The sequence below is a fragment of the Notolepis coatsorum genome (genome assembly GCF_963971535.1).
Source record: "Notolepis coatsorum genome assembly, chromosome: 10".
Taxonomy (NCBI): Eukaryota; Metazoa; Chordata; class Actinopteri; order Aulopiformes; family Paralepididae; genus Notolepis; species Notolepis coatsorum.
The window spans coordinates 41,539,424-41,565,271 of NC_140174.1; the positions used below are offsets into that span (position 1 = coordinate 41,539,424).

Consider the following 25,848-nt stretch of genomic DNA (forward strand, 5'->3'; position numbering starts at 1 on the left):
AACCCTCCTGCCCACCGCTGCTGTGTGTGCTCTTCTCCTGCAGATCCCGTACCTGGCTGACGGAGTTCGCATCCACGGCGAGAAGGTCACGGAGGCGCTGAGGCCGTTCCACGACCGCTTGGAGGCCTGCTTCAAGCAGCTCCGCGAGAAGGTGGAGAAACAGTACGGAGTGAAGACCCTGGTAAGACCCCCCCGCTGTACCTTTACCTTAGTAGGAGCCCTAAGAGTCTTTACCTCTGTACCTAGTAGGAGCCTAAGAGTCTTTACCTCTGTACCTTAGTAGGAGCCTAAGAGTCTTTACCTCTGTACCTAGTAGGAGCCTGCTAATAGTATTTACCTCTGTCCTGTAGTGTCAGGTTGTGGTTGGTCTCGAGGCCGTCATTAAACGTGAACGCAATCCATTTTAAGAATCAACATAATGTTACCCCTGTGCCCCTGTGACAGTTAAGTCAATGTTTGTGAAAATGTCAAAAAGAAAATACTAAAAGAAACTATATTTTGCGCAATCTATCCACCCAGACAGTTTGTGTGTGAGTTTTGGAGTTTTCAGCTGTAGAGATGTCTGCCGTCACTCCAATACAATAGAGCTTAATGGTAATTACTTTGTGGCGCTCTAAGCGCCAAGAAATTACATTTGGAAAAACTGTTAAAGGTTAACTCACAATAATCCACAGACCTCATTGAAAGACCCATTTTCAACTAATTATATCATCCAGAATCTCTCAGGGGGACGTTCATAAAAGGCTTTGTTTGTTTTTGCCTGCATTGATCCCCTCCGAAATGGAGCTAGAACTTGTCCATCCCTCCCGACATCACTTTCAGCTGAAGTCAGCTCTGTGCGTAGTGGGGAATGTTGAGTTCTAAAGAGTAAAGTGCTGCTGGGGACTCCCTCCCTCAGCCGCTGAATTAATTGTTGCTTGGCCAAGCTCTGCCTCTTGATCCCACCCAAGGTAAGGAAAGCCCCCCCCCCCCCATTTTCTTGGAAAGGGAAGGGTGTGTGACCTTTCAGAAGATTGAAAAGCCAGCACTTATCTGGGCATGATAATGAAGTCATCTTCTGTCAGATGTTTGCTAGTCCTTCTCCCCCCTCTGCCCTTCAAAAGACGTGGAAGAGCTGAAGGGGTTTAATGTCGGAGCGCCGGCTTTTGTTCATGTCGTTCTCCTTCCTGTGTTTTACTGAGTTCATCTCTGAGCTGCCTCTTTAAGGGGGCTTTCCCACAAGGCATCCCGGGTCGAATCCGAGCACGATCGCCCCAAAATAAGTGATGAGAACTAGGGATGGGTACCGAATTCGGTACTTTTAACACTTTGAGTGCCACGGGTCCGGTGCCCCGGAACCCCGTTGCGTGCCACCACCCACTTAACACTTTAATCGCCAAGGACGCCGTAACTCGTCATTCCCCGCCATGCTTAATCTGCCAATGACGCCGTTAAACACGTCATTGAGATCAATATTTCAAAAATCTGTGATCACAATCATATTTCTCCCGCGGAGACTTGAGATCTACTGTTGATCCCCTCTCAACTCTCCAACGGTCCAAGAGCGCCATCTGGTGGCCGATCGGCGGATCGCCCAAACCGGAAACCGGAAACGGAAACTGGTGCTCATCCAAATTCGGTCCGACCACTCGCTATAGGTCCCGGGACTCGAGCTCGACACAATGGATAGCGATCCGTTACCAATAACTCTATAAACAACATGATTTGGACGTATATACTATTATACAACCTGGAGATGGATCGCATATTTCAACATCCCATAACGACCCCCCCCCCCCCCATCCGGTCAACATCAGATGATAAGTAGTAACTTCTAGAAGCACGTCCATTTGAAATTTTTTATCTGGCGCCGATCGCTATCAAACTGTATTTGACCATCAATATAATGCATTTAGGGCTATAAATCATGTTCTGCAGAATGCTGCAGAAAACGATAAAAACATATTTATACTTTAGACCGTATTTTAGTATGAATATGTGAATGAAAAAGTATAACGTTCCTACATCCTGAACGATAGATAATTGACATTGAATGGGCCATAGTAATGTCAATTTAGCAATACAATTAAAAAAGTTATAGCCCTGCAAAGAAGGGGAACTTCTCCATAGACAAATAGAGCTGGCAGAGGATGGTATAAGGATGTACATAAGCGTGGCAGAGAAAGTGTTAATGACAGAGCTCTCATATTTGCGAACGCATAAACTATATCTTAAATTATGTCTAATATGGCAGTCGCTTATCAATGACTTGTTTGCAGTCAACATTGTCGAAACGGATTGTTTTTGAATCTGTTCATTTCCGCTTTATACCATTTTGAAAAACGCTATTTTTTTGAAAGTTTCCAAAGATTATGTGATAATCGCCCTTTACTGGAATACACTGGAATACACAAAACACGTTGTCATTTTTCGGCCTATTTATGAATCGTTTTCAAATAAACGCTAGATTATCGATAGTATATGTGTACTTATGCACGCTATAGAAGCGGGCTGAAAAATCGATTATCTTATTTCCTGATCGCACACACACACAGACACACACAAAATGGCTCTGATTATCCCAAGACTGGTAAAATAGATTCCTTACCTCAGATCAGATGTTCTCCAAAAAGATTATTCCAATTCCTGATCGCCATTCCAAATATCGATCGCGTTTATTGATCCAACGCTGGGTACTGGAAAACACACATTCTCCGCTGTTCTGATGGTGGGCGATGACTTCGATCGTCTCCGGTTACATGCCTGACAAGTAAAATGTGGAAGCAGGACTTTTTTTTCTCCATGCGTTTCATTCAATCCAATCCAAAGGGGTGCAGTACCATCCGGAGAGACGATAGGGGGCGGTATTTTCCCTGTTCGAGTTCAGACAGATCCCCACTGGTAACGTGAGGCTAGATTGATGAAAACATTTATGGAAATCGATAATTAAAAAAAACGATTAAAAACTAGATCTCTCGTCGGCTGGCACTCAACGGTTGGCATGAACTAACGAGAAATCTCATCGTTGGCACTCAAAGTGTTAAAGGTACTTACCGAAACACGTCGGTACTACTGAGTATCGATTCACGTGAGATACCGTTGTCGGTACTGTAAAAAAAAATTATAATAAAATGTTTACACTTTTATTTGTTTGCTTTTTTCTTTTCATGTCAACGTTCACGCTCACAATATACGCTTACCTAGGATTTGACTTGATTCAACAACAAAGCAGTCAGGGCAATGGCAAGCCGAAAATGGTCGAAAGTGTGGTTATTTGATATTTTCTTTTATAACTGAGGTAGGTAGATTACATTTTTAGAGACTAAAGTACAGAAAAAAGGTACCGTTGGGCACCGGTATCGATTCACAGGTACCGGTACCGTATCGGTTCAAATAAGGTCAAATTACCTTATGGTGTTCTTGTTTTGTTCTTGATTTATTGTTATGTTTCTTCTTGACTTGTTTAAAGAAGACGTGTCCGGCCCATGGGGACATTAACGTGTGTTGTCGTGCCTTACAAATAAATTTGATTTTATTTGAACTAGGGGTGCACGATATTGATTTTTTTGACCCCGATATCGATACCGATAACTTTCTGCTCCTCAAGGTCGATACTGATACCGATAACCGATAATATATATATATATTTATTGTATAATAAAAAAATATATATATTCCTGTAGTTTTGACCTAACCAGATTTATCATGACATGAGCATTACTACTATGAACAAAACAAAGCCAAGAGAACAGTTTTGATTTATTTTTTTCCAAATAAATATAATTTGAGTCAATCACAAAATTCACAATCCGTCAATGCCATTAACAATGTGTTTCCCTGAACAATGAGTGAACTAAAAACCAACAGGTATTGTGCTTTGTCAGCAGATAAAACATTTGACGCTATAGGAGAGGAGACTGTTGTGGTCTTGGTCCATGAAACAACTATTACTTGGCATTTATAGGACAGCACGCCTCAAAAAGAATTAAATAAACCAAACAAATCATCTCTGTCAAACGTCTTTAATTTTGCAAACGCCTCGTCAAACTGCAAGTGTGTTGGTAAAAGACTACACGCCGCCGGTTCCTATGCAGCTGGCTTTGGATTAGCTTAGCCTTTAGCTGCTTGCGTGTCGTCGGATTTTAATACACCATCGTAGCGGTGGTGATGTTTCAGGTGACTTATTATGTTGGATGTGTTATAGTTTGTTGCCCCTTTCCCTCCTCGTGGAACTTCTGCATTTGTTACAAATAGCAAGCGAACTGTTTTCCTCTGAAACTTTGAAAAAGTCTGACGACGCCATCTTTGTTTACCATCTGTGCTGCTTCTGAAACTTACGTGACTATGTCACAGCCAGGCGAAAGGGAGCGCTGGATTTGTGAAAAACTCCCTCTTCCTAAACCACACGCTATTAGTCGTACCATAGTACTGGAAAAACGGGAGGAGCCTACAGAAAAAACAAACACCCTTCATCCCAATCCACCCACACCGGATTTTTTTTTTTTTTTTTTTACTTTTTTTTTTAGCGTTTATCGCTTTTCTGGTCAAGCATGACCGACAGATACAGGGCGAAACGGGATATAGAGCAGGGGAAGACATTCTGGCAAATGACGGCGGGTCCGGGAATCGAACTCGAGTCCACCAGATCCGTGACGCAGCACGGTCTTCCCCGACGCAGAAATAGCGCCGAGATATGCGGTGAGCTACTGGAGCCCCCCACACCGGATTTCTTTTAACAAAAAAAAATGTATTATATATTATCGGAGCTATCAATAATGTTATTGGGTTTATCGGGATGACGTCATAATTGCTGATATCGGCCCCGATAATTATCGTGCATCCCTAATTTGAACGGTACCCATCCCTAATGAGAACGCTCCGCTCCATCACCGGGGATGCTGATTCCCTCCATGCCGGGACCATTTCAAAAGGTGGTTTTGGGAGCGAATCAGCGTCCCCGGCGATGACGGAACGGAGCGTGTGCAAACAAACTGTACCAAAACACAGAAGAGGCTTGTTGTAACAAGTGGTTCTGTTGGTGCTAACCTGCTTGCCCAGAATAGAGTTGTATTCATAGTTCATACTTAAATCTTTTAATATTATTTAGGTCCGTTTGGGATTGTAGTCTGTTGCAATTCAGCCAAGCGCTTATGTCTCTCTCTCTCTCTCTCTCTCTCTCTCTCTCTCTCTCTCTCTCTCTCTCTCTCTCTCTCTCTCTCTCTCTCTCTCTCTCTCTCTCTCTCTCTCTCTCTCTCTCTCTCTCTCTCTCTCCCTCGACAGCAGCCAACTTAGTTAAGGTGGTATTGAGAGGGCACATTCTATCTTATCATAAGATAGAATGTGCTCTCTCAATACCACCTTAACACTTTCAATGCCCACCACGTGATACACGTTATCAGCCCAATGCCTGAATGCCCACCACGACAATTAGCTTGTTATTTTTTTATTAGCGATCTGAATTCATATTTCATCAACGGAGTCTCTCGTTGGGAAACCAGCCCCATCAGGAGCTCAGATGTGAAAAAACCGCCCCCTATTGTCTCCCAGATGGTAATGCACCCTTTTGGAATGGACTCAATGAAAATGGATGAGAAAAGAAAATCCGGAATCCACATTTTACTTCTCAGGCATGTAACCCGAGCCGATCGGATTCATTGTGGACCCTCAGAACAGCGTGGAATACATATGTACAGTATGTAGCGTTGGATCAATAAAAGCGATTGATTTTTGGAATGGCGATCAGGAATTGGAATGATCTTTTTGGAGAACATCTGATCTGAGGTAAGGAATCTATTTTACAAAGTCTTGGGATAATCAGAGTTGTATTTGCTGAGATCTCAGCGTTCGCCCTATGTGTGATGGGTCTGTATGTGCGCGATCGCTTTGAGGAAATCAGAGAATCGATTTTTCAGATCGCCTATATAGCGTGCATACGTACACATATACTATCGATAATCTAGCATTTATTTGAAAACGATTCATAAATAGGCCGAAAAATTACAACGTTTTTGTGTATTCTAGAATATTCCAGTACAGGGCGTTTATCATGGAATCTTTTTATTTTCCTTGAAAACGAGGGCTTTTCAAAATGCTATAAAACGAAAATGAACCGATAAAAAAACAATCCGCTTCGACAATGTTGACTAGAAAACGAGTCATTGATAAGCGACGGGCAGATTAGACACATAATTTAAAACATAGATTAGGCGTTATTAACGCTAACATTGAAGTGGATGGTGGGCATTCAAGCACTAAATCGTACGCCCCCTGCTGGCACTGAAAGTGTTAAGGCTCTGTTCACTTCTCACAGTCAAGAAGAGCACTCGCAAATATCACTGTCACAACCTGCTGCAAAATATCATTGCGCACGCTCCCACGCGCGCGCCCGTATTCTGATCCATGCAATAATATTCATGGGGGTATGTATTGTCATGCGAAACAAGATCCCAATGCATTGTCCCGTGGGATTATGCCCCCCTGCGGCGAAATTAATTAGTCCCACAGAGCCATGCGTCAGCACACACACACACACGGGAGAGACGATAGCACTGCCGGTAAAGCACCTCATCCTATCTCATTTGATCCTGAAATGCTTTATCCGAGAGCAAGAAGGGTTGAAGCGCCAGCTATAGCAAACCAACTAGGTGCATATGCCACCTGCTGTATTGGAGTGTTGCTCTCCTCTTGTGCTTGGGAACAAAACGAGATTGTAGTGTGAAAGCAGGCCAGAGGGGGGAGTGGGAGGGGGGCTATCGCTCTCGAGGACGGAGCGGACTAACTGTTCCTAATGAGAAAATGATCTTAGTCTACCACAGTATTGCAGAAACTATAAAAAAATACTTGCGTTTTTTTTGGTTGCGTTTTTTACTGCAACTATTACGTTAAATAAAGGGGATTTAGTTGTTGCTACACACCTTGCATATAACAAATCTAGCCTTTTCCAATTCGTCCATAATCCTTTCTAATTTCTCTCTCTCTCTGCCCCAAAGCAGATTGTTGATTCTCCTCCAAAATGCATCTCTACTCTTTATAAACACGCGTCTACTACTCTTCTGTTCTCTGTCTCATAACACTGTGCAGTTAGACAATTGACCGTATTCACACGGCGACCATTTTGCTCTTGTGTCGTGCACAGGTTGGAATTCCTTTCTACCCTGTTCCCACCCAAGGTGGGGAAATTGTGATTCCAAGGTGGGAACAGGGTGGAAAGGAATCCCAACCTGAGCATGACACAGGAGCAAAATGGCTGCCGGGTGAATACGGTCAATAGCTCTGCTCTACCTTGTATCAGACCCTGAACTGTTGGACAACAGCAAGGGGCATTTGGCTGTAGCAGAAGATTAGCTCTCTTTCCTGGGAGTGAGTATTGATCAGTAGAATTTGCATGGTATAAATCCTGAGCCTGAGCCGGACTCAGCCCATCATTGTGCGTATGTGATGTTCTAAAAGCCCCAAGGACAGAATGCCATGCTGCACAGGACAGACAAGGACCTTGGGGCTAAAAGAGAGAAGCCTTGAAAACACAACTTTACAGGACAGATTGCTTCTTTCCTAGAGTTGTCTGAATGGAGCTCAGCAAGACTTAAATCAGGAAGACCACATTTTGCTGTCCGTTTTAGACTTCGGAGAGAAGACTTCGTAATCTCGCGTCGTCCCGATTACCCAATCAGTTTAGGCTAAGCGCTGACACACCTGTCACGAGAATGTAGCACACATTTCTGCCAGTCTTTTCCTGCTAGATCACTCTGCTGCTGTCATTCCAGGCATTGCTGCTTGTTTCACAGGGCGCCTTGTGCCCCATGAATGGAGCTGTCGCATCAAATGGAGCCATCTCCAAACCTTTAATCTTTTTAAATGTTGTTTTATTGTGAAAGAAGCTTTGTTCCCAATGGGTCAACCCAGCCTCTCGTGATTGAACTGTAGTTGTGTGCCGTGTGGTGGTGGGTGGTGAATGTTTTCAGTACAACCAGTACACATCATTGGTACACAAGCACCGTAATAGACACGTTCACGTACTGTCTAATTAACTTCACATCTTATGAAAACCCATAATAAAATATCAACAATCAACCCGCTGAATTCCTCCTCTCTCTCAGCCTGCAGCGGATGAGCGCCGGGGATCCCGTCCGCGGTCCATGGTGCGTTCCTTCACCATGCCCTCCTCCCAGAGACCACTGTCTGTGGCCTCCGTCAACTCCATCTCCTCCGACAACTCCCCCTCCAGACCCGGATCAGATGGGTAAGATCTGTGCTTCAAACCCTGACCCCATCTGAACTCACTTTTACCCACCAAGTAGAGTTCACTCACCCATTATGAGCTGACGGAGATCTTTGATTGAGATTCATAGTATATGTTATGAATAAAGTAGTACCAAATGGACCTGAGTTGCATCAATAATAGGGTGTTTCTTGCGGAAGTAGCGCTAAATGAACTCAAACCTTTGAAAATGAAATGTTTTGCTGGACCCAGAGGGCCGGCCAATACGAGTCCACGTTCCTTACTGACTGACTGACTGACTAGGCTGGCTGACTCCCCGTTGTTGAAACACGCATGTGTCTGTAGTGTAGTCATCCTCGGACTAGATATTTCTAGACGCATACATGCAACATAAATACTGTATATTGGTGGTTGTTGTCATTGACTGTGATCAGCAACTAAAGTGTACTCACCTTTTGTTTCACCTCACTGCATCGACGGACATAACGTTGTAATAGTCTGCTGATGTTTATTATTTGACTAGCAATGTTTACATATTCTCGGTATGTCTACATTACACATACATGGGCGCATCAGGCCGGCACTGTCACTCTCAACTCAGGGAGTTGGTGTTGGCTCTCTTTAATGTGTGCAGCTGTCTTGTTCTATCCAGGTACTCTATTCCATCTTCACTTTATTCCACAGCCGCAACCTACTGTACGCGTCTATACTTTCCGCAACGGAGCTCGGTTTCTGGGTTCCTCTGATTGGCCGCGACCCCCACGTGACCCGCGCTAGCACGCCCCCTTATCCACGCCCTCCCGCTCTCGCTCTGTGTGTTGTGTTGCAGCGCGCACCAGAGCGGCAGAGGTCGCTGCCTTCCTCAATTTATACGCATGGAAGTATTGACTACGCCGTAACGAATCATTAAAAAAATATACCGTTAACTGGAATATGTTGTGCCTTTACACATATGGCACAATATGGTTTGTCATGACAAACCAATAAAATATCGCATCGCCGGCTTGCTCCAGCGGACACCAGAGCTCAGCGATGCCGCTCGCGGCAGCATATTCTCGCCGCTGGCTCTGGTGTCCGCTGGAGCGATGCGATATTTTATTTGTTTGTCATGACAAACCAATTACATAATCCAACATATGTGTAAAGGCACAACATATTCCAGTTAACGGTATCTTTTTTTAATGATTCGTTACGGCGCAATCAATACTTCCATGCATTCGGGACCTCCATGTTTTGGGGGTATTCATCAGACAAATCGGATCCGGGGATTCGGCTCCCATCAGTCGGGCAAGAACTGCAGGTTTTCAGCCTCTCTCCTCTCTCCTGGAGCTTAAGGGGGAGCTTAGTATTCCTGCCTCTGAGGAGGTGGCTACAACAACTACATGCAGTCACTGTGTGTTGTTGTAGCCAGCGGGTAAATCGCGATTTTTTTATTTGTTTGTCATGACAAACCAATTACATAATCCAACATATGTGTAAAGGCACAACATATTCCAGTTAACGGTATATTTTTTTAATGATTCGTTACGGCGTAGTCAATACTTCCATGCGTATAAATTGAGGAAGGCAGGGACCTCTGCCGCTCTGGTGCGCGCTGCAACACAGCAGAGCGGCAGCGGTGGATAAGGGGGCGTGCTAGCGTGGGTCACGTGGGGGTCGCGGCCAATCAGAGGAACCCGGAAACCGAGCTCCGTTGCGGAAAGTATAGACACCTACTGTACGCCACAAAACCGAAACTGATGCACAGACTAGTACTGAATGTATGGAGAGAGAAGCCTATAGTCAGCATATATTATTGTTGTTGTGCTTTTCCCTGTGTGCTGTATGCGATGTCGGCCTGTTGTCACTGTACCCTGTTGGAACGTCATAAACACCTGAGACATATTCTTTTCATTCGCTGTATTGCATTTAGCATACAACGAATGACACCCTGACCCCTGAGCCAGGCTCAAAACACATCAACTCTGTGCCAGAGACGATGGCTGTAGGACCGCTCCCTGATCCTTGCCCCACATTTTGTCCTCGCTAGTTTCGCCCTGGAGCCTCTCCTACCAAAGAAGCTGCACACTAAGTCCCAGGACAAGCTGGACCGGGACGACCCGGAGAGGGAGCGCAAGGAGAGGAAGAAGGAGAAGAGGAACAGCAAGCATCAGGAGATCTTCGACAAGGAGATGAAGACGACTGAGATCCAGCTGCAGCAGCCTGCTGAGGCGGTCATACTATCAGAGACGGTACTGAACACAGCTTCTCTCTCTTGTCTGCTGCTTTCTCCTCTCCTCTTTTCTCCTCTCCTCTCCTCTCCTCTCCTCTCCTCTCCTCTCCTCTCCTCTCCTCTCCTCTCCTCTCCTCTCCTCTCCTCATTTACATTTAGTCATTTAGCTGACGCTTTTATCCAAAGCGACTTACAAGTTCTGTACGACAAGCCATCAGGAAGGGCACAACTCTATCAGGTGAGCAACAATGTTCATCAAAGTGTTGAGTGCTACAGTGTAGGTTAGTTTATTAGGACAAGTGCATGACGGTACGGTTAGTTAGGGTTAGATATTTAAAAAAATATATATATATATTTTAATTTTTAATTCAGATAATGGTTGAAGAAGTGCGTCTTTAGTCGACGGCGAAAGATTGGACGTGTTTCGGCTGTCCTAACTGGGGTGCGTAGTTCATTCCACCATTGTGGGGCAAGGACTGAGAATAGGCGACTTCTCTTTGATGACCCTCCCGGAGCTTGGATAGGAGTAGGTCTGAGGCGGCCAGAAGATGCAGAGCGTAGAGGTCTTGAGGGTGTGTAGTTAGAGACCATTGACCGGAGGTAGGCGGGAGCGGTTCCCTTTGCCGCACGGTATGCTAGGTCGAGGGCCTTGAAGCGGATTCGTGCAGCAATGGGGAGCCAGTGCAGGTCCCTAAGAAGTGGGGTGACATGGGCTAAGAAGTGGGGTGACATGGGCTGACTTCGGTAGGTTTGAGATCAGGCGGGCCGCTGCGTTCTGAATGAGTTGAAGAGGCTTAGTGGCAGTGGCCGGGAGGCCAGCGAGCAGTGCGTTGCAGTAGTCGAGGCGGGAGATGACTGTTGATTGGACGAGGAGTTGGGTGGCTTCTTTTGTCAGGAAGGGGCGGATCCTTCTGACGTTGCTCCTCTCCTCTTCTCTCCTCTCGTCTCTTTTCCTCTTTTCTCATCTCTTCTCATCTCTTCTCTTCTTGTCTCTTCTCTTTTCCTCTCTTCTCTTCTCGTCTCTTTTCCTCTCTTCTCTTCTCTTTTCCTCTCTTCTCTTTTCCTCTCTTCTCTTCTTGTCTCTTTTCCTCTCTTCTCTTCTTGTCTCTTTTCCTCTCTTCTCATCTCTTCTCTTCTCGTCTCTTTTCCTCTCTTCTCTTCTCCTCTCTTTTCTTCTCCTCTTTTCTTCTCTCTTTTCTTCTCTTTTCTCCATGCTTGTTTCCTTCTTCTAACGTCTCTTCTCTCTTCCCCTTTCCTCTGTCTCTTTTCTTCTCCTCTCTTTTCCCACACGTCCCTCTTGTGTTCTCCCCTGTGTTTCTACTCTCAAATCATTCTATTCTTTCCACCGTGGCTTCTCCTCTTGCTTCTCTCATCTCTTCCTCCACCTCTGTTCTCTCCCATTATATCTTCTCCTCTTGCTTCTCTCATCTCTCCCTCCACCTCTGTTCTCTCCCATTATATCTCCTCCTCTTGCTTCTCTCATCTCTTCCTCCACCTCTGTTCTCCCCCATTATATATTATCCTCTTGCTTCTCTCATCTCTTCCTCCACCTCTGTTCTCCCCCATTATATCTTCTCCTCTTGCTTCTCTCATCTCTTCCTCCACCTCTGTCCTCTCCCATTATATCTTCTCCTCTTGCTTCTCTCATCTCTTCATCCACCTCTGTTCTCTCCCATTATATCTTCTCCTCTTGCTTCTCTCATCTCTTCCTCCACCTCTGTCCTCTCCCATTATATCTTCTCCTCTTGCTTCTCTCATCTCTTCCTCCACCTCTGTTCTCTCCCATTATATCTCCTCCTCTTGCTTCTCTCATCTCTTACTCCACCTCTGTTCTCCCCCATTATATATTCTCCTCTTGCTTCTCTCATCTCTCCCTCCACCTGTTCTCTCCCATTATATCTTCTCCTCTTGCTTCTCTCATCTCTTCCTCCACCTCTGTTCTCTCCCATTATATCTCCTCCCAGTTGGCACTGGTCCATAGCTAATGGCATTGAGAAACCTCATCAGAGTGGCCTCTGAGCACAGCCCCGGGACCCCCCCCCCCCCCAGGCATACATCAGCCGCCTGGCCTATGATAGGGGTACCTGTCCCAGGAGTCACAGAATACAGCCTCAGGCTGCCTGTAGGGCTGGTGTCACCGCACTGTAATTTGAATAGATGGTGAGGGGGATGTGTAAGGAGACAACAAATGTGTGTTTCTGTTTTTACATACAATATACTGTTCGTCCCTTGTGCCAGGCTTTGTTTTAAGTTTAGCCAATTATAAAGATGTTTACTTTACGCTTGGTGGTAGCCATTGCAATGCCAACAAGTGCATTCATCTAAATGGGATCTCCTTCAGGAATATAAATCGCTGGTTTGATAATTGCCTGCTTATAGATATACAGCCAGCAATCCCGAAGAAGACGCAAAAGCAATTTTCTCCCTTTAAATGAGATCACATTGATCCCTTTTGTTGTATCTCAGCTTAGACACGGTTTGTTTGGAGTGCAATAAATTCCGGCGGCTGATCTCTCTTCATTTTATGAAGTACATTTTCTCACTCAATAATGACTGCTGTTGTTTGTCATGACATTATCTCAGTTGTGTGTGTGTGTTGTTTAACACTTTCAGTGCCAGCCATAACGTTGATTAATGTCCTTGGATGCCAGCATCCACTTCAATGATGGCGTTAAAAACGCATAATCTATGTTTAAAATTATGGCTGTGTGTCTAATATGCCCGTCGCTTACCAATGACTTGTTTGCAGTCAACATTGTCGAAACGGATTGTTTTTTAATCGGTTCATATCCTTTTTATAGCATTTCGAAAAGCTATCGTTTTCTCGAAAATTTCCGGAAAATAGAAAGATTCCCTCATAAACGGCATTTAGTGGAATATTCTCGAATACACTAGACACGTTGTCATTTGTTGGCCTATTTATGAATCGCTTTCAAATAAACGCTAGATTATCGATAGTATATGTGTACTTATGCACGCTATAGAAGCGAGCTGAGAAATCGATTCTCTCATTTCCTCAACAGCACACACACACACATATACACATACAGGACACGCTGTTATCTCAGTGAATACAGCTCTGATTATCCTAAAACTGGTAACATAGACTCCTTACCTTAGATCAGATGTTCTCCAAAAAGATTATTCCAATTCCTGATCGCCATTCCAAATATCGATCGTGTTTATTGATTGATTATTGGCTGCTGTAAATATATATTCCAGGCACTCATAACAGTCCTCCTCAAAAAAGACAAAGACCCCACCGAGTGCGGTAGTTACAGACCTTTAAGCCTCCTCGGAACCGATATCAAACTGTACTCTAAGGTATTAGCCATCAGACTACAAAAGCATATGACGTCTTTAATTCATCCGGACCAAACAGGCTTCATAAGAGGCCGCCTGATCACTGATAACATAAGACGATTACTACACGTACTAGATGCTAACAAGGAAGACAACACACCTAAGGCGATGCTGTCCCTGGATGCAATGAAAGCTTTTGACAGGTTGGAATGGTCGTATCTATGGGCAGTATTAGAAAGGATGGGGTTAGGAAAAGGTACAATCACCTCCGAAATCTTTCCAGTATCACGGTCTTCCAGACAGGGTTGCCCTCTTAGTCCCGGACTATTCGATCTATCATTAGAGCCTTTAGCACAATATATAAGACAATCCCAATCCATAGAACCAATCGTAATCAAGGGCACACAACACAAAATTAGTTTATATGCGGACGACGTAATACTGTTCATGCAAAACCCCAACACCGCATTGCCTCATCTTCTCAAGTTGATTGAGGACTTTGGAGATTTATCGGGATTTAGGATAAATTGGCCGAAGTCGGCCTTCCTCCCACTTAACGCCCCTGCAAAAAGAAATATAACCCTCCCAGAAGAGATACCGATGGTAAAACACTTTAGATGTTTGGGAGTTGAAATATTCCCTACCATAAGCCAAACGGTGAAGCACAATTACATAAAAATCCAAAACAAAATCAAATACGACCTTGTCAGGTGGTCAAAACTTAAAAACTCAGTACAAGCACGGATATCAATAGTTAAGATGGACGTCCTACCTAGAATCAACTTCTTCAGCTCAATGCTACCGTTACCCCCTCCAAAGGGTTACTGGAAAGAATTACACTCCTCCACATACAAATTTATTTGGAATAACAAACCACCACGTATAAAAAGATCCACCGCACAGAGAAACAAAGCAGACGGTGGTATGGCATTTCCAGATTTCCACCACTATTTTAAGGCATACACTTTAAGACCACTGACAACATGGTTTGATCCCCAAGCATCGGTATCCTGGAGAAATTTAGAAGAAAATATAGTAGCTCCACATAGGCTGAAGGACATAGTGTACACCAAATTATCAATTAAGCAATGCGAACGGAAATTTGCCCCCATAATCACTCATGCAATCCGGATATGGCGTGAAACACAAAAAAAAAGACTCTATCCCACATAAATGGCATAATCATACTCCCTTATTCAATAACAATGCACTCTTGATTGGAAAACAACCTATAAGATTCCCTAGATGGGAAAAGCAAGGCATACACACATTAGGAGACGTTTTCAACAAACAGGGTTTTTGTAGTTTTGATGAAATATGCAAAAAATGTAATCTCACCAAGTTCTCATATTATTTTTACGCACAGTTATTGGCATGTTTGAAGGCTCACGGTGTTCCATTAAGGATACCAATTGTACACCACAGATACCACAAATTCTTCTATGAAAGAGAGACATCGAGAGGTTTTGTTTCAGATTTTTATCATCAATTACTAACGGCCTCGTATGAAACCCTACATCTAGACTCAGTCTGGAGGAGGGATATACCAGACCTGGAGATAGACTTTGACTGGCAAGAAGCATGGGCAAATGTACGCCTTGCATCAAGGAACCCGGACCATCAACAAATCAATCTTAACTATATTCACAGGACATACTTAACTCCTATAAGACTGAACAAAATGGGTCTTAAACAAGACTCCAAATGCTCCTTATGTACAAATGGGGACGAAGGGACTGCCCACCAGTTAAGATATTTTGGAAAGAAGTGACCCAGCAATTGTCAAATCTCTTAACTCTGGATATACCTGTACACCCCTCTGTATTACTGCTGAATGATGTCTTTGAGCATGCAGTACCTCCACAGCTAAAGAGATTGGTTTTATCCGGTATCACAGTGGCTAAAAAGCTGATAGCATCACAATGGTTTCAACCGGAAAAAATGTGCCGGAAGGTCTGGATTCTTACATATCTCGATGTGATTTATCAAGAAATATCAACAGCTAGAATTTTGGGTCTCAATGAATCCAAAATGGCAATGTGGTTAGAAGTGGTGGAGAGAATAAAAGCTAGCATATAATGGTAGCGTCTGGTTAGGAACAAATTATAATGGTTGGATTATCCAATGGGGGGTCCGGGAGAGGGGGGTACGAGCTGGAGCATATGTGTATTTGTATATCCTATTGTGTGTTGTCATGTTTGTTTATGTGTTTGTTTAAAAAATAATAAAAAAATAAAATACAAAAAAATATTCCAGGCTGCTTTCCATCTCGCGATCACTTCCCTGTTCATCAGATCCCTCACCAGCATAGTGGAGCGAGGAGGCTCCCCCTCCACAGATCCACCAGTATAATCGAATGGCCTGCAGTTACACAGGGATAGACGATAGGGGGCGGTATTTTCCCATCGGAGCTCCTAGAGGGGCTGCTGTACCAACGGGAGACTCGGTTGATGAAATATGAATTCAGATCGCTAATAAAAAAAAACGACAAATCGCGTCGGTGGCACTCAATGGGGGGCATGAAATGACGACATAACACGTCTGTGGCACTCAAAGTGTTAATATTACATGTGATGCCCCCCCCCCCACACACACACACACAACAATTTGTATCAATAAAGATCAGAGAGATGTGCTTTTTGCTTGAGATAGTTTGGCCGTTTGACGTGTATATGGAACAAGCCTTCTTGGCCACACAGGTCCAAGATCTTTGCTATGGCTCTTGGCAAAATTGGTCCTGATAGTTGACACGTCCACAGACCGTTAGTGAGGACTGTTAGGCCCGTCAGGGAGGGGGGCTGAGCAGCCGTGATGGGAGGCCTGGCCGTGTGACGGAGCTTGTGTTTGTCTGTGCCATAGGGCTGTCCCCGACTAAGGATTTGGATGGTCGACTAGGATTGGCCAAAATTTGCCGTTAGTCGACTATTGGTCGACTTAAAAAAAATATATATATAATATTTTAAAACTTTTTTTTATTTTTTTTTTTATCATTCCATTTGGGCTGTGTGGGGTGCTTAATGTCTGAAGGAGTCGACTGAAGGCTTCTTGTCCTCTGCAAAAGCATGCAATTGGTCCACTGATGGATACATCTTGATATTTGTCTAGTCTAGTGTGTTCATTAGATGGGTGAAATCCTCTTTCAGTGCCTCTGTGCCTGTTGTCGTAGGCAGTTAGCCTCTGGTATGCGTGCCATTAGCGTTAGCCACGCTTCTAGGCCTCTTTTCTTTTGGAAAAAATTATATATATATATATATTTTTTTTTTTTTTTTTTGACTAAGAGGTTGGCCAGTCGACTGCGGCTCCTTTCGACCGATTAGTCGACTAATCGATTAATAGGGGTCAGCCCTACTGTGCCATTAGGACTGCCTGCTGAAAAGCCTATTGAACCTCTGTTATATTTGTATTATATGTAGGCTATGTGTGATAAAATAGCTGTGTCTTCTGTCCACAGATCAGCCCCCTGCGGCCTCAGAGACCAAAGAGCCAGGTGCTCAGCCTGCTGGGAGGAGACCGCCGCCTGTCGGTGTCCCCCGGGCCTCCTTCCTCCTCCTCCAACTCCTCCTCTTCACCAGGACCCCCGCCCATCACCCCCAGGAGCAAGCTCTCCTTCAGCCTACACACTGGCTCCAGTAAGATCCAATGGCCATCTAGAATATTAATTGGCCAGCAAATATAAATCTTGATCAGAAAAAGATATCCTTTTTTTATTTTTTATTATTATCTATATAAAAATAAATGAAAGAATTGTAAAAAATATATATATATATTAAAAATGTATGTATATGAGCGGCTGATTGGCGCAGTGGGCAAGGCGCTCGCCACTAACGCAGGATACACTGGGTTCGAGCCCAGCTCTCGGCGTTGCTACCGGCTGGCCGGTCGTTCATACTAACACAATTGGCAAGTGTTAGAGGGTGGGAAAGCCGGTGGGTGGGGATTGGACGTTGTGGACAGCGACTCCTACAGGTCGGTTTGGTGACGCCGGTGCGGCGTAAGCAGGAAGTAGCGGGGGCAGCGTGAGCCTCCCACACGTTACTCCTCGCCACTGAGAGTTCGAGCTGCTGTGGTGAAAAAATGCGACAGGCTGCCTCCTCGTGTACCGGAGGGGACACGTGATGCAAGGCTTCTGTCCTCACTACAACCGACCAGTGGGAGGCATAGTCTAGCAACGTTCAAGACAGGGGAGGGAAGAATTGGATAATACGAAATTGGGATGGGAGAAAAATAGAAAATGGGGAGAAAAAGTGGATACAAAAAAAGTATATATATATATATTTCTGGCGACACAAAAAATCACAAGATCCTCCGTTGTAGGCAGGCTAACGTTACAGTAATGGCGAAACGAACGTCCCTTTATATGAAATTCCCGAACGACTAACAATGAAGGGGAACATGAGGAAAAGGTTGAGGCAGAGTGAAAATAATACCGAAAACAAACCAATCTTTCAGTGAGGCAACAAGTGTGAAGTACATGAAGTATGAAGTACACAGAATGAGCTACACTATGCTGGCTAATTACGTTAATGTTAGGTTATGTAACGTTAGCAGTATTAACATGATATTGTCCGAAGCCAAGGAGTTGTCTGCCAACAAAGTTGTTTTCATGTATTTCTGTATGGCCGCACGTGTATTACATACAAATTGTAATCTTGTCCAAACAATCGCTGGCCCCTCCAGGCCTCCTCCCGGCTCCTAGCTGTGTCATGGCTCTTGCATCACCATCATCCCATGTTATCTCTGCGGACGACGGGCAGAGAGCGCTCAAGTGTGATCAGAGATCCAGGCGTTGCATGCAGTGTCCTCATCTCCCGCTATTTCAAATTGCCTCCCGAATCCCCTCCCGGTCACCGCGATTCACATTCTAATGCATCTCATTGTCACCGACTGCATGATCCCCATTAGCCTTTCAACCGCCGGAGTGGGCGGGAAGACGCCCTCGCAATCTGTCCTAAAAGTGGGGAGTTCGTGTTGAGCTGCTGCCCACGCAGTGTGAATACAATGAAGTCCGCTTCTGGGTCTCCGTGCTGAGAGCTAGAGCGGGAACCAATCAGCATGACCCGTTAACTGTTAAATCTGTTCAGCTGTAAGACCTGGAGGCGTGAATATTAAAGGCAACCAACTTGTGTTCAGCTTTTCGTTCAGCGTTTCTCTGATTGGCCACACGGCCACGTGACCGCCCTAGCACACGCCCTTATCCGCGCTGTGTGTTGTCAGTAACAGAGAGAGACGCGGCAGAGAGTGACCGCGGCCGCGCATGAGGCTCCCCCAGGTGCTCTGAGAGGTGCTCGAGAGGTGCTCGTTGGTTAATGCCTCGTTGTGTTTGCGTTGTTGGTTAATGCCCGTTGTTGTTGGTTAATGCCATATCGCTATCGCCGCATCAGTTAACGCGATAACTAACTAACTAACTAACTAACTAACTAACTAACTAACTATTTCGCGATGGACCCTGCCGCCAACGTGCAAGCTTTTGTGCCAGCACAGAGCAATTCGCATGTTTCATTGATTAACGCCATTACCTGCTGTGCTGTAGGCGCAAGCAGAGATACAGTAAGGTACAGTAGGTGTAGGTTACATGTTTCATTGATTAACGCCATTACCTGCTGTGCTGTAGGCGCAAGCAGAGGTACAGTAAGGTACAGTAGGTGTAGGTTACATGTTTCATTAATTAACGCCATTACCTGCTGTGCTGTAGGCGCAAGCAGAGGTACAGTAAGGTACAGTAGGTGTAGGTTACATGTTTCATTGATTAACGCCATTACCTGCTGTGCTGTAGGCGCAAGCAGAGGTACAGTAAGGTACATAATTGTAAGTAGGTGAATTCTACACATCTGACAACGCCATCTGACAATATCATAATGATGTGTTTTCTATATTATATCCACAATCATTCATCTAAAAAATTGTATGGGCGTAAATACATGTTAAGATATTCAAAATCGTCACAGCAGTATAGTTTGTTTATACTTCAGAAGTGATGTACAGTGACGCGTGAATCTGGTAGTTGGTTGTTAAAAACGCGAAACATAATAACGTTACGCTTTCTAGTTCAGTCAGCTAGTTTGTTTATACTTCAGAAGTGATGTACAGTGACGAGTGAATCTGCCTCAACATTATGCTCCGCGCATTTCATAATCAGTCAGCGTTAAAAACGCGAAACATAATAACCTAGTTTGTTTATACTTCAGAAGTGATGTACAGTGACGCGTGAATCTGCCTCAACATTATGCTCCGCGCATTTCATAATCAGTCAGCAGCCTGCGTCTTCCATTTTTGCTCCTTGGATTTCATTTGGGACGTGGGACGGCTGCCGCTTGCCTGCCGCGTGGGGGCGGGGGGTCGTGGCCAATCAACTTGTGTTCAGCGTTTCTCTGATTGGCCACTACGCACTATGTGACCGCGGCAGCACGAGAGAGCTGCAGTGCGGAAATAGGCTGCATTCTATTGCCATTCTCTGCGACAAACTCTAACCTTAACCAACTCCGAAACAATGCTTAAACTTAACCATAACCTTAACCAACTCCGAAATAATATTACCATGCTCTAAGACAAACTCTAACCTTAACCAACTCCGAAACAGCGCCTAAACTTAACCCTTCTAACCTTAACCAACTCCAAAACAATGCCTAACCTTAACCCTAACCTTAACCAATTCCGAAACAATGCCTAAACTTAACCGGCGAAAGAATGCACGTTAAAAAAAAAAAAAAAATTAAGGGAATCGAACTTGTCACCAACGCGCACCGCAGGATCCACAGCAAGGCGGCGAACCAGTTGAGCTAGTCGTCGATGTTAAAAGAGGGGGAATTACGGCTGCATAATGCTGCCGCGCCGCAGGGGCGTGGCTAGACGCAAGTTGGTTGCCTAAAGTATTCACGCCTACAGCTCGGTTGTTGTCACCTACTGTTTGCCTACCGAGATGTCTGCAGTAAGGATGTAATGGACCAGAGAATGGGATGGCTGGCAGCGACTGGCCATTGGCGTCGCGCTGCGTTGGTAGGAAATGCGTGATGTGAATAATATGAGTGAAGAGCTCTCTGTGTCTACCTGGCTGCCGAACTGTGAACTGACCAGCGCCCTCTGTTGTCCAGGTCTGGAGCTGAACGGGATGGGCTGCTCGGACAAAGGCGAGACCCCTCCCCCGCTGCCGGTGAAAAGCAGCACTGCTGATTACGGCAACCTGCTTGATAATCAAGACTTGGCGAGTCCCACGACCCCTCCGCCGCCTCCGCCACATCAAAGGGTAGGTATTTTAATTAGGGGCCAAGGACACCTCCTTAATGACACACAGCCCTGTAATGGAACAAGCAGCCGACCCCCCCCGCTTCACACTCACCTCAAACGCCACGACGCTCGGATCAACTTTCCGCCCCACGTCTCCCCTGATTGGGGCGTCTTGTATCTGTGCTCGTTTGCCTGTCTTATTCCCTGGTATTTACTGTACGGTTTGTGCGTGTGTGTTAGAGTAGATTAGATTAGATTCTGATTTATTGTCATTATACAGCACAAGTACAGTACAACAGAAAATAAGTTTGGCATCCAACCAGAATGCAAATGTAACCGTAAAGTGCAATAGTAATATACAATGTACAGGTGTGTATAAAATATGTATGTACAGAGTTGTAATATTAATATGTACAGTGATACAGGTATAAAGACCAAAGGTATAAAGTATAAAGGCCAGCAGCATAACGTAGGAGTAGGTAAGGGGTGTACAGGTATAGATATAGTACCTGTACACTTCACTTTGCTGTGTGTGTGTATCTGGGTCACGTGTCCCTCATATGTAGAGGAGTGCGGAGGCGTCTTGTCAGCCGGTAGGTAGTGAGGGTCCACGACTCGCCTGTCCACCCGCTGTTATTGATGCCCCTCCTCCCTGCGCGCCCGGCAGCGGGGACGGTGATTGATTGGATGATTACTTTACCTCTCACATCCATCAGGAGCTCTCCCGCTGTTCATCAGCAGCTCCTCTCTCCACACTCCCGCCAGAAAGCCACAACTTTGCCCCGCCTCCTCTCTCTCCCTCCGCCACTCCGTTAACTAATCTTATTTATCCTCAGCCACGGCTCCGCGGACAGGCAGTAAAATGGAGCCACTGCAGATAAGAGTGTCGGGAGGGCTGACAGTAATGTAGTGAGAGCAGACGTCTCCGCAGGGGTGACAGGAGCTCCAGTTCCGGTCCTCGGCGAGAGGCCAGGGGTTGTTGTTGTCACTCGACACGCAGGACTTCCCCGTGTCTCGTCCGTGATGTGGACAGGAGAGTGATCGGGGAGTTTTATAGATACCGGCACGCAGGCCGTGCGTAAATGTCCGGAGACGGGTTATAAAGGATCAGGGGTCGTTGGAGTGTGGAGTGAGTGAATAGAAGCAGGAGGTAGGAGCGAATAGGAGCAGGAGGTAGGAGCGAATAGGAGCAGGAGGTAGGAGCGAATAGAAGCAGGAGGTAGGAGCGAATAGAAGCAGGAGGTAGGAGCGAATAGGAGCAGGAGGTAGGAGCGAATAGAAGCAGGAGGTAGGAGCGAATAGGAGCAGGAGGTAGGAGCGAATAGAAGCAGGAGGTAGGAGCGAATAGGAGCAGGAGGTAGGAGCGAATAGGAGCAGGAGGTAGGAGCGAATAGAAGCAGGAGGTAGGAGCGAATAGAAGCAGGAGGTAGGAGCGAATAGGAGCAGGAGGTAGGAGCGAATAGAAGCAGGAGGTAGGATCGAATAGAAGCAGGAGGTAGGAGCGAATAGGAGCAGGAGGTAGGAGCGAATAGGAGCAGGAGGTAGGAGTGAATAGGAGCAGGAGGTATGAGCGAATAGAAGCAGGAGGTAGGAGCGAATAGGAGCAGGAGGTAGGAGTGTCAGGATTGCCGTAAGGAATCTGCAGAGGCCTCTGAATCCCGTACAGAAAGGTGCAGACAGACATGTTTTCCTCTCCAATCTTCCAGGGATATTGTGATCTGTAGTCTGAAGTATTGCCTCAGGTGGCGCTCATTGCCAAAACGTTGCCGGGGGAACCAAGGCTACCGGTGTGTCTTGAATTAATATCTCCTGTCCACCTTCTGTCCGCCGAAAGTTTTATTGTCTTTCTGTTTTCTCGCAGCACATGCCCCCGCCTCTGCCCAGCAAGACCCCTCCCCCGCCCCCCCCCAAGACCACCAGGAAACAGGCCTCCATCGATTCAGGAATTGTACAGTGAACAAGAGACACTGACGACACGACAGAAAAGGACACGCTGACAACACGACAAGAAACATCAACAGTAACAGCCCCCTTCCTCCTCCCCCTCCTTCCTCCCCTCCCCAACACATTCCTCCCCCTTCTCCCCCTTTTGACAAGATGAATACCTCACGTGGGCCCCACCCCTTCAGTCTGATGATGCAGTCTACCATAGGGAACGTGTTGCACAGATGAGTTGTCACTGAATTGTCCTGATGCTGTCTACGACCCCACACACACACACACACACACACACACACACACACACACACACACACACACACACACACACACACACACACGCCACTCACAAGACTCTGTAATGAAGAGATGTAATGAGATTGTGTTTTTTTGTTTTGTTTTTTAAGACGAGACACTCGGACCAATAGCTTTTCCAAAACACGACCCGCTCTCCCAAATATAAGAGAGTTGCATAGCTTAATAAAAACATGATTCCTTTTTCTTTCTTTTTTTATTCTCGCTATGTACAGAGGTTTGTATATATATGATTTTATTTTATTCAATATTTTTTTTGTATGTGGATTTTATCATGACTGTTTGTATTAACATAACATTAGATTAATCAGCATTTATATCCCTCAGAAAAAGAAAAAAAAGGGCTTGTAGGTTTTGAACTGACAGGGACTGTAAGGACTTGGTATGCGAGTACCTATCATTGGTTTTACTGGTAAAGATTGTGTTTTTTTGGAGTGCACACGCATACATACTGTACACACAACTAACTCCTACCGCATCATTGTATAGGCCTCGTTATAAGATTGCTGTAACCTTGGATTTCAATAACATTTGACTGTTGCCAATTCACTACTGACATGACTTCTGAATAAACGTTCAAATGTATTGTATTTAAAAAAAAAAAAAGAGAGAGAACGGTTGTCGGCCTCGTTATTCTGTTTACAGGCACGCCTTAAGCTGTAAGTTCCCCCAATTGGGGGGCCCTGCTCTGTTTTTATCATAAATCGATCAATACAGACCGTATTAATTAATTTTGTGTTTCTGGCCATAATAAGGTCAGTTATAGTTCATAATTCAATTTTGAATGTATAATTCAAATGGATTATAATTTATTACTGTATCTACAAATCATTCTGTTTAATCATCTTCCCTTTATTAATTTGCTTAGATTTTCTGTACACCTGATCTCAAGAAGGTGGTGGATGAGCTCAGTGAGCGAGCTTGGAGGTTGCACAATTGTAACATGGTGTTATTCACCGGCAAAGATGCAAAACAAAATCATAATTTATATTCTCCTTTGTTTCATCACAATTTACTCAAGCCTAGTAACAGACACAACATTTCTGACACTGGGAATACATTCCCCCAGGTCCATAAATGTTCCTAGATACCAAGAACATGCTAATTGACCTTGTAGAAGTGGAGCAATCTTCTATTTACTTGGGCATGTACCTTTAGGCGAAATTTCGGAAAATAGGGCTACAGCTTAACAGGATTTATTAATAGCTGAAATGGAGATGCAGATGTTGCTTTTTCTGAAGTCTAAAAGTAAAAGGTCGGTAGGCGTCTCCATCCGGGCTTAAGGAGCAAGAACTGTCTCCTTGACTGACGGCAGTTATAATAAGCACTGCTGTTTCATTATCAACATGAATCCAGAGTCTTATGTGCGGAGGTGTTACGTCTAGGAATGTCCTCCATAAAGGTTAATGGAATCTAGTTTACATAATATATCTCACAAGCCTAGCATTATAAAGAACGATAGGTTATGAATATAACCGTAGTTCTATGAATACTAGTGACGCTCAGCGTCATCTGCACATATCTCACTTCGTGCATATGCACTGAATAAAACCTCACAATGTACCTTTACATACCAACATTCGTCTGGCCACACCCCTATCCGCTACCTTCATAAGCAGGTGTGTGGCCCCACACTCGCCTCCTTCCCAATCTTTCACCACAAGGCAAGATCAAAGGCCGCAGTGGCGTCTAGACGCTGAGCGTCACTAGTATTCATAGAACTACGGTTATATTCATAACCTATCGTTCTATATCATACTAGCTTCCGCTCAGCGTCATCTGCACAACGGGAGCTGAGCGGGAGCTTGAAGCTCGACAAATGTACCCCACTGAGGCCCCCCACAACCATCAGAACCGGGGAGGACCAAGCCCCCCGACCCTCCCTAATGGAGGATACCCTCCCTATTGGAGGACGGGAGGGAGACGGATCCGACCGTGCGAAGAGGAACTCGAGCAACTCAACGCACAGGGTGAGCAGACCGTGGCTTGACCCCACGACTACGCACACGCACAACCCGCATGCCACCAGGGAACGAACGGAAGGAACAAACCTTGTTACCGCCCCCAAAATCACGGGGTCAAGAGCAAACTCAACCCCGTGGCAAGGCCGTAGCAGCGGAGCGCGAAGGAAGACCCAGACCCACTGAAGGGACTGGATCCCCCGGAAAAAGGGGGCCCGGAGAGGTCAACGACGCCACAGCATCAAGACCTCACCAGACGGTCACTAGTGAGACCGCCCCCCACATCGCCAGCGTATTCGGACGGGGCCCATCCAAGAGCGGGCCCTTCCCCCCACTAGCACGCCGCCTGGCACACTGACCCTGGCATACTCAGGCAGTCAGCATGGCTGTAACTCGAAGCACTCAAGAGGCTACACTACAGCGGGAGCAGGCAGCGCACCGGGGAGACGACCTCCAGAAAAGGTCGATCCCTCACTCCAGGCAGCAGGCACTTGACCCGAGCCTGGAGCACTGCGGACGAGACAGGCGCCAAAGGGGTCAACTGAAAACAGCACCCCGGCGGAAGGGGCGTATGCTGGCATTGTTGCGCACCATGACAAAGCCTCCACCAAAAAAAACCCAACCCAGAGGGGTCGAGGCAGAGAAGGCTGACACGATTGGCAGACGTCATGAACGTGCAGGGGCACACTCAACCGGGTAAC

General features: G+C 45.6%; 1 protein-coding gene across 1 annotated transcript in view; it reads left to right on the top strand.

The window, feature by feature from the left end:
* Window positions 1-23,781, top strand: part of dock1 (dedicator of cytokinesis 1) — a gene marked incomplete at its 5' end in the record, with an annotated part of 602,016 nt that extends 578,235 nt beyond the window's left edge. Inside the window, 6 exons of the mRNA XM_084323017.1 lie at window positions 44-181; window positions 8,076-8,218; window positions 10,227-10,428; window positions 17,164-17,341; window positions 20,801-20,952; window positions 22,795-23,781. Coding sequence (XP_084179143.1) covers window positions 44-181; window positions 8,076-8,218; window positions 10,227-10,428; window positions 17,164-17,341; window positions 20,801-20,952; window positions 22,795-22,890 — 909 coding nt within the window. The 3' untranslated portion in view covers window positions 22,891-23,781. The remainder of the gene's footprint in view (window positions 1-43; window positions 182-8,075; window positions 8,219-10,226; window positions 10,429-17,163; window positions 17,342-20,800; window positions 20,953-22,794) is intronic.
* Window positions 23,782-25,848: the final 2,067 nt, after the last annotated feature.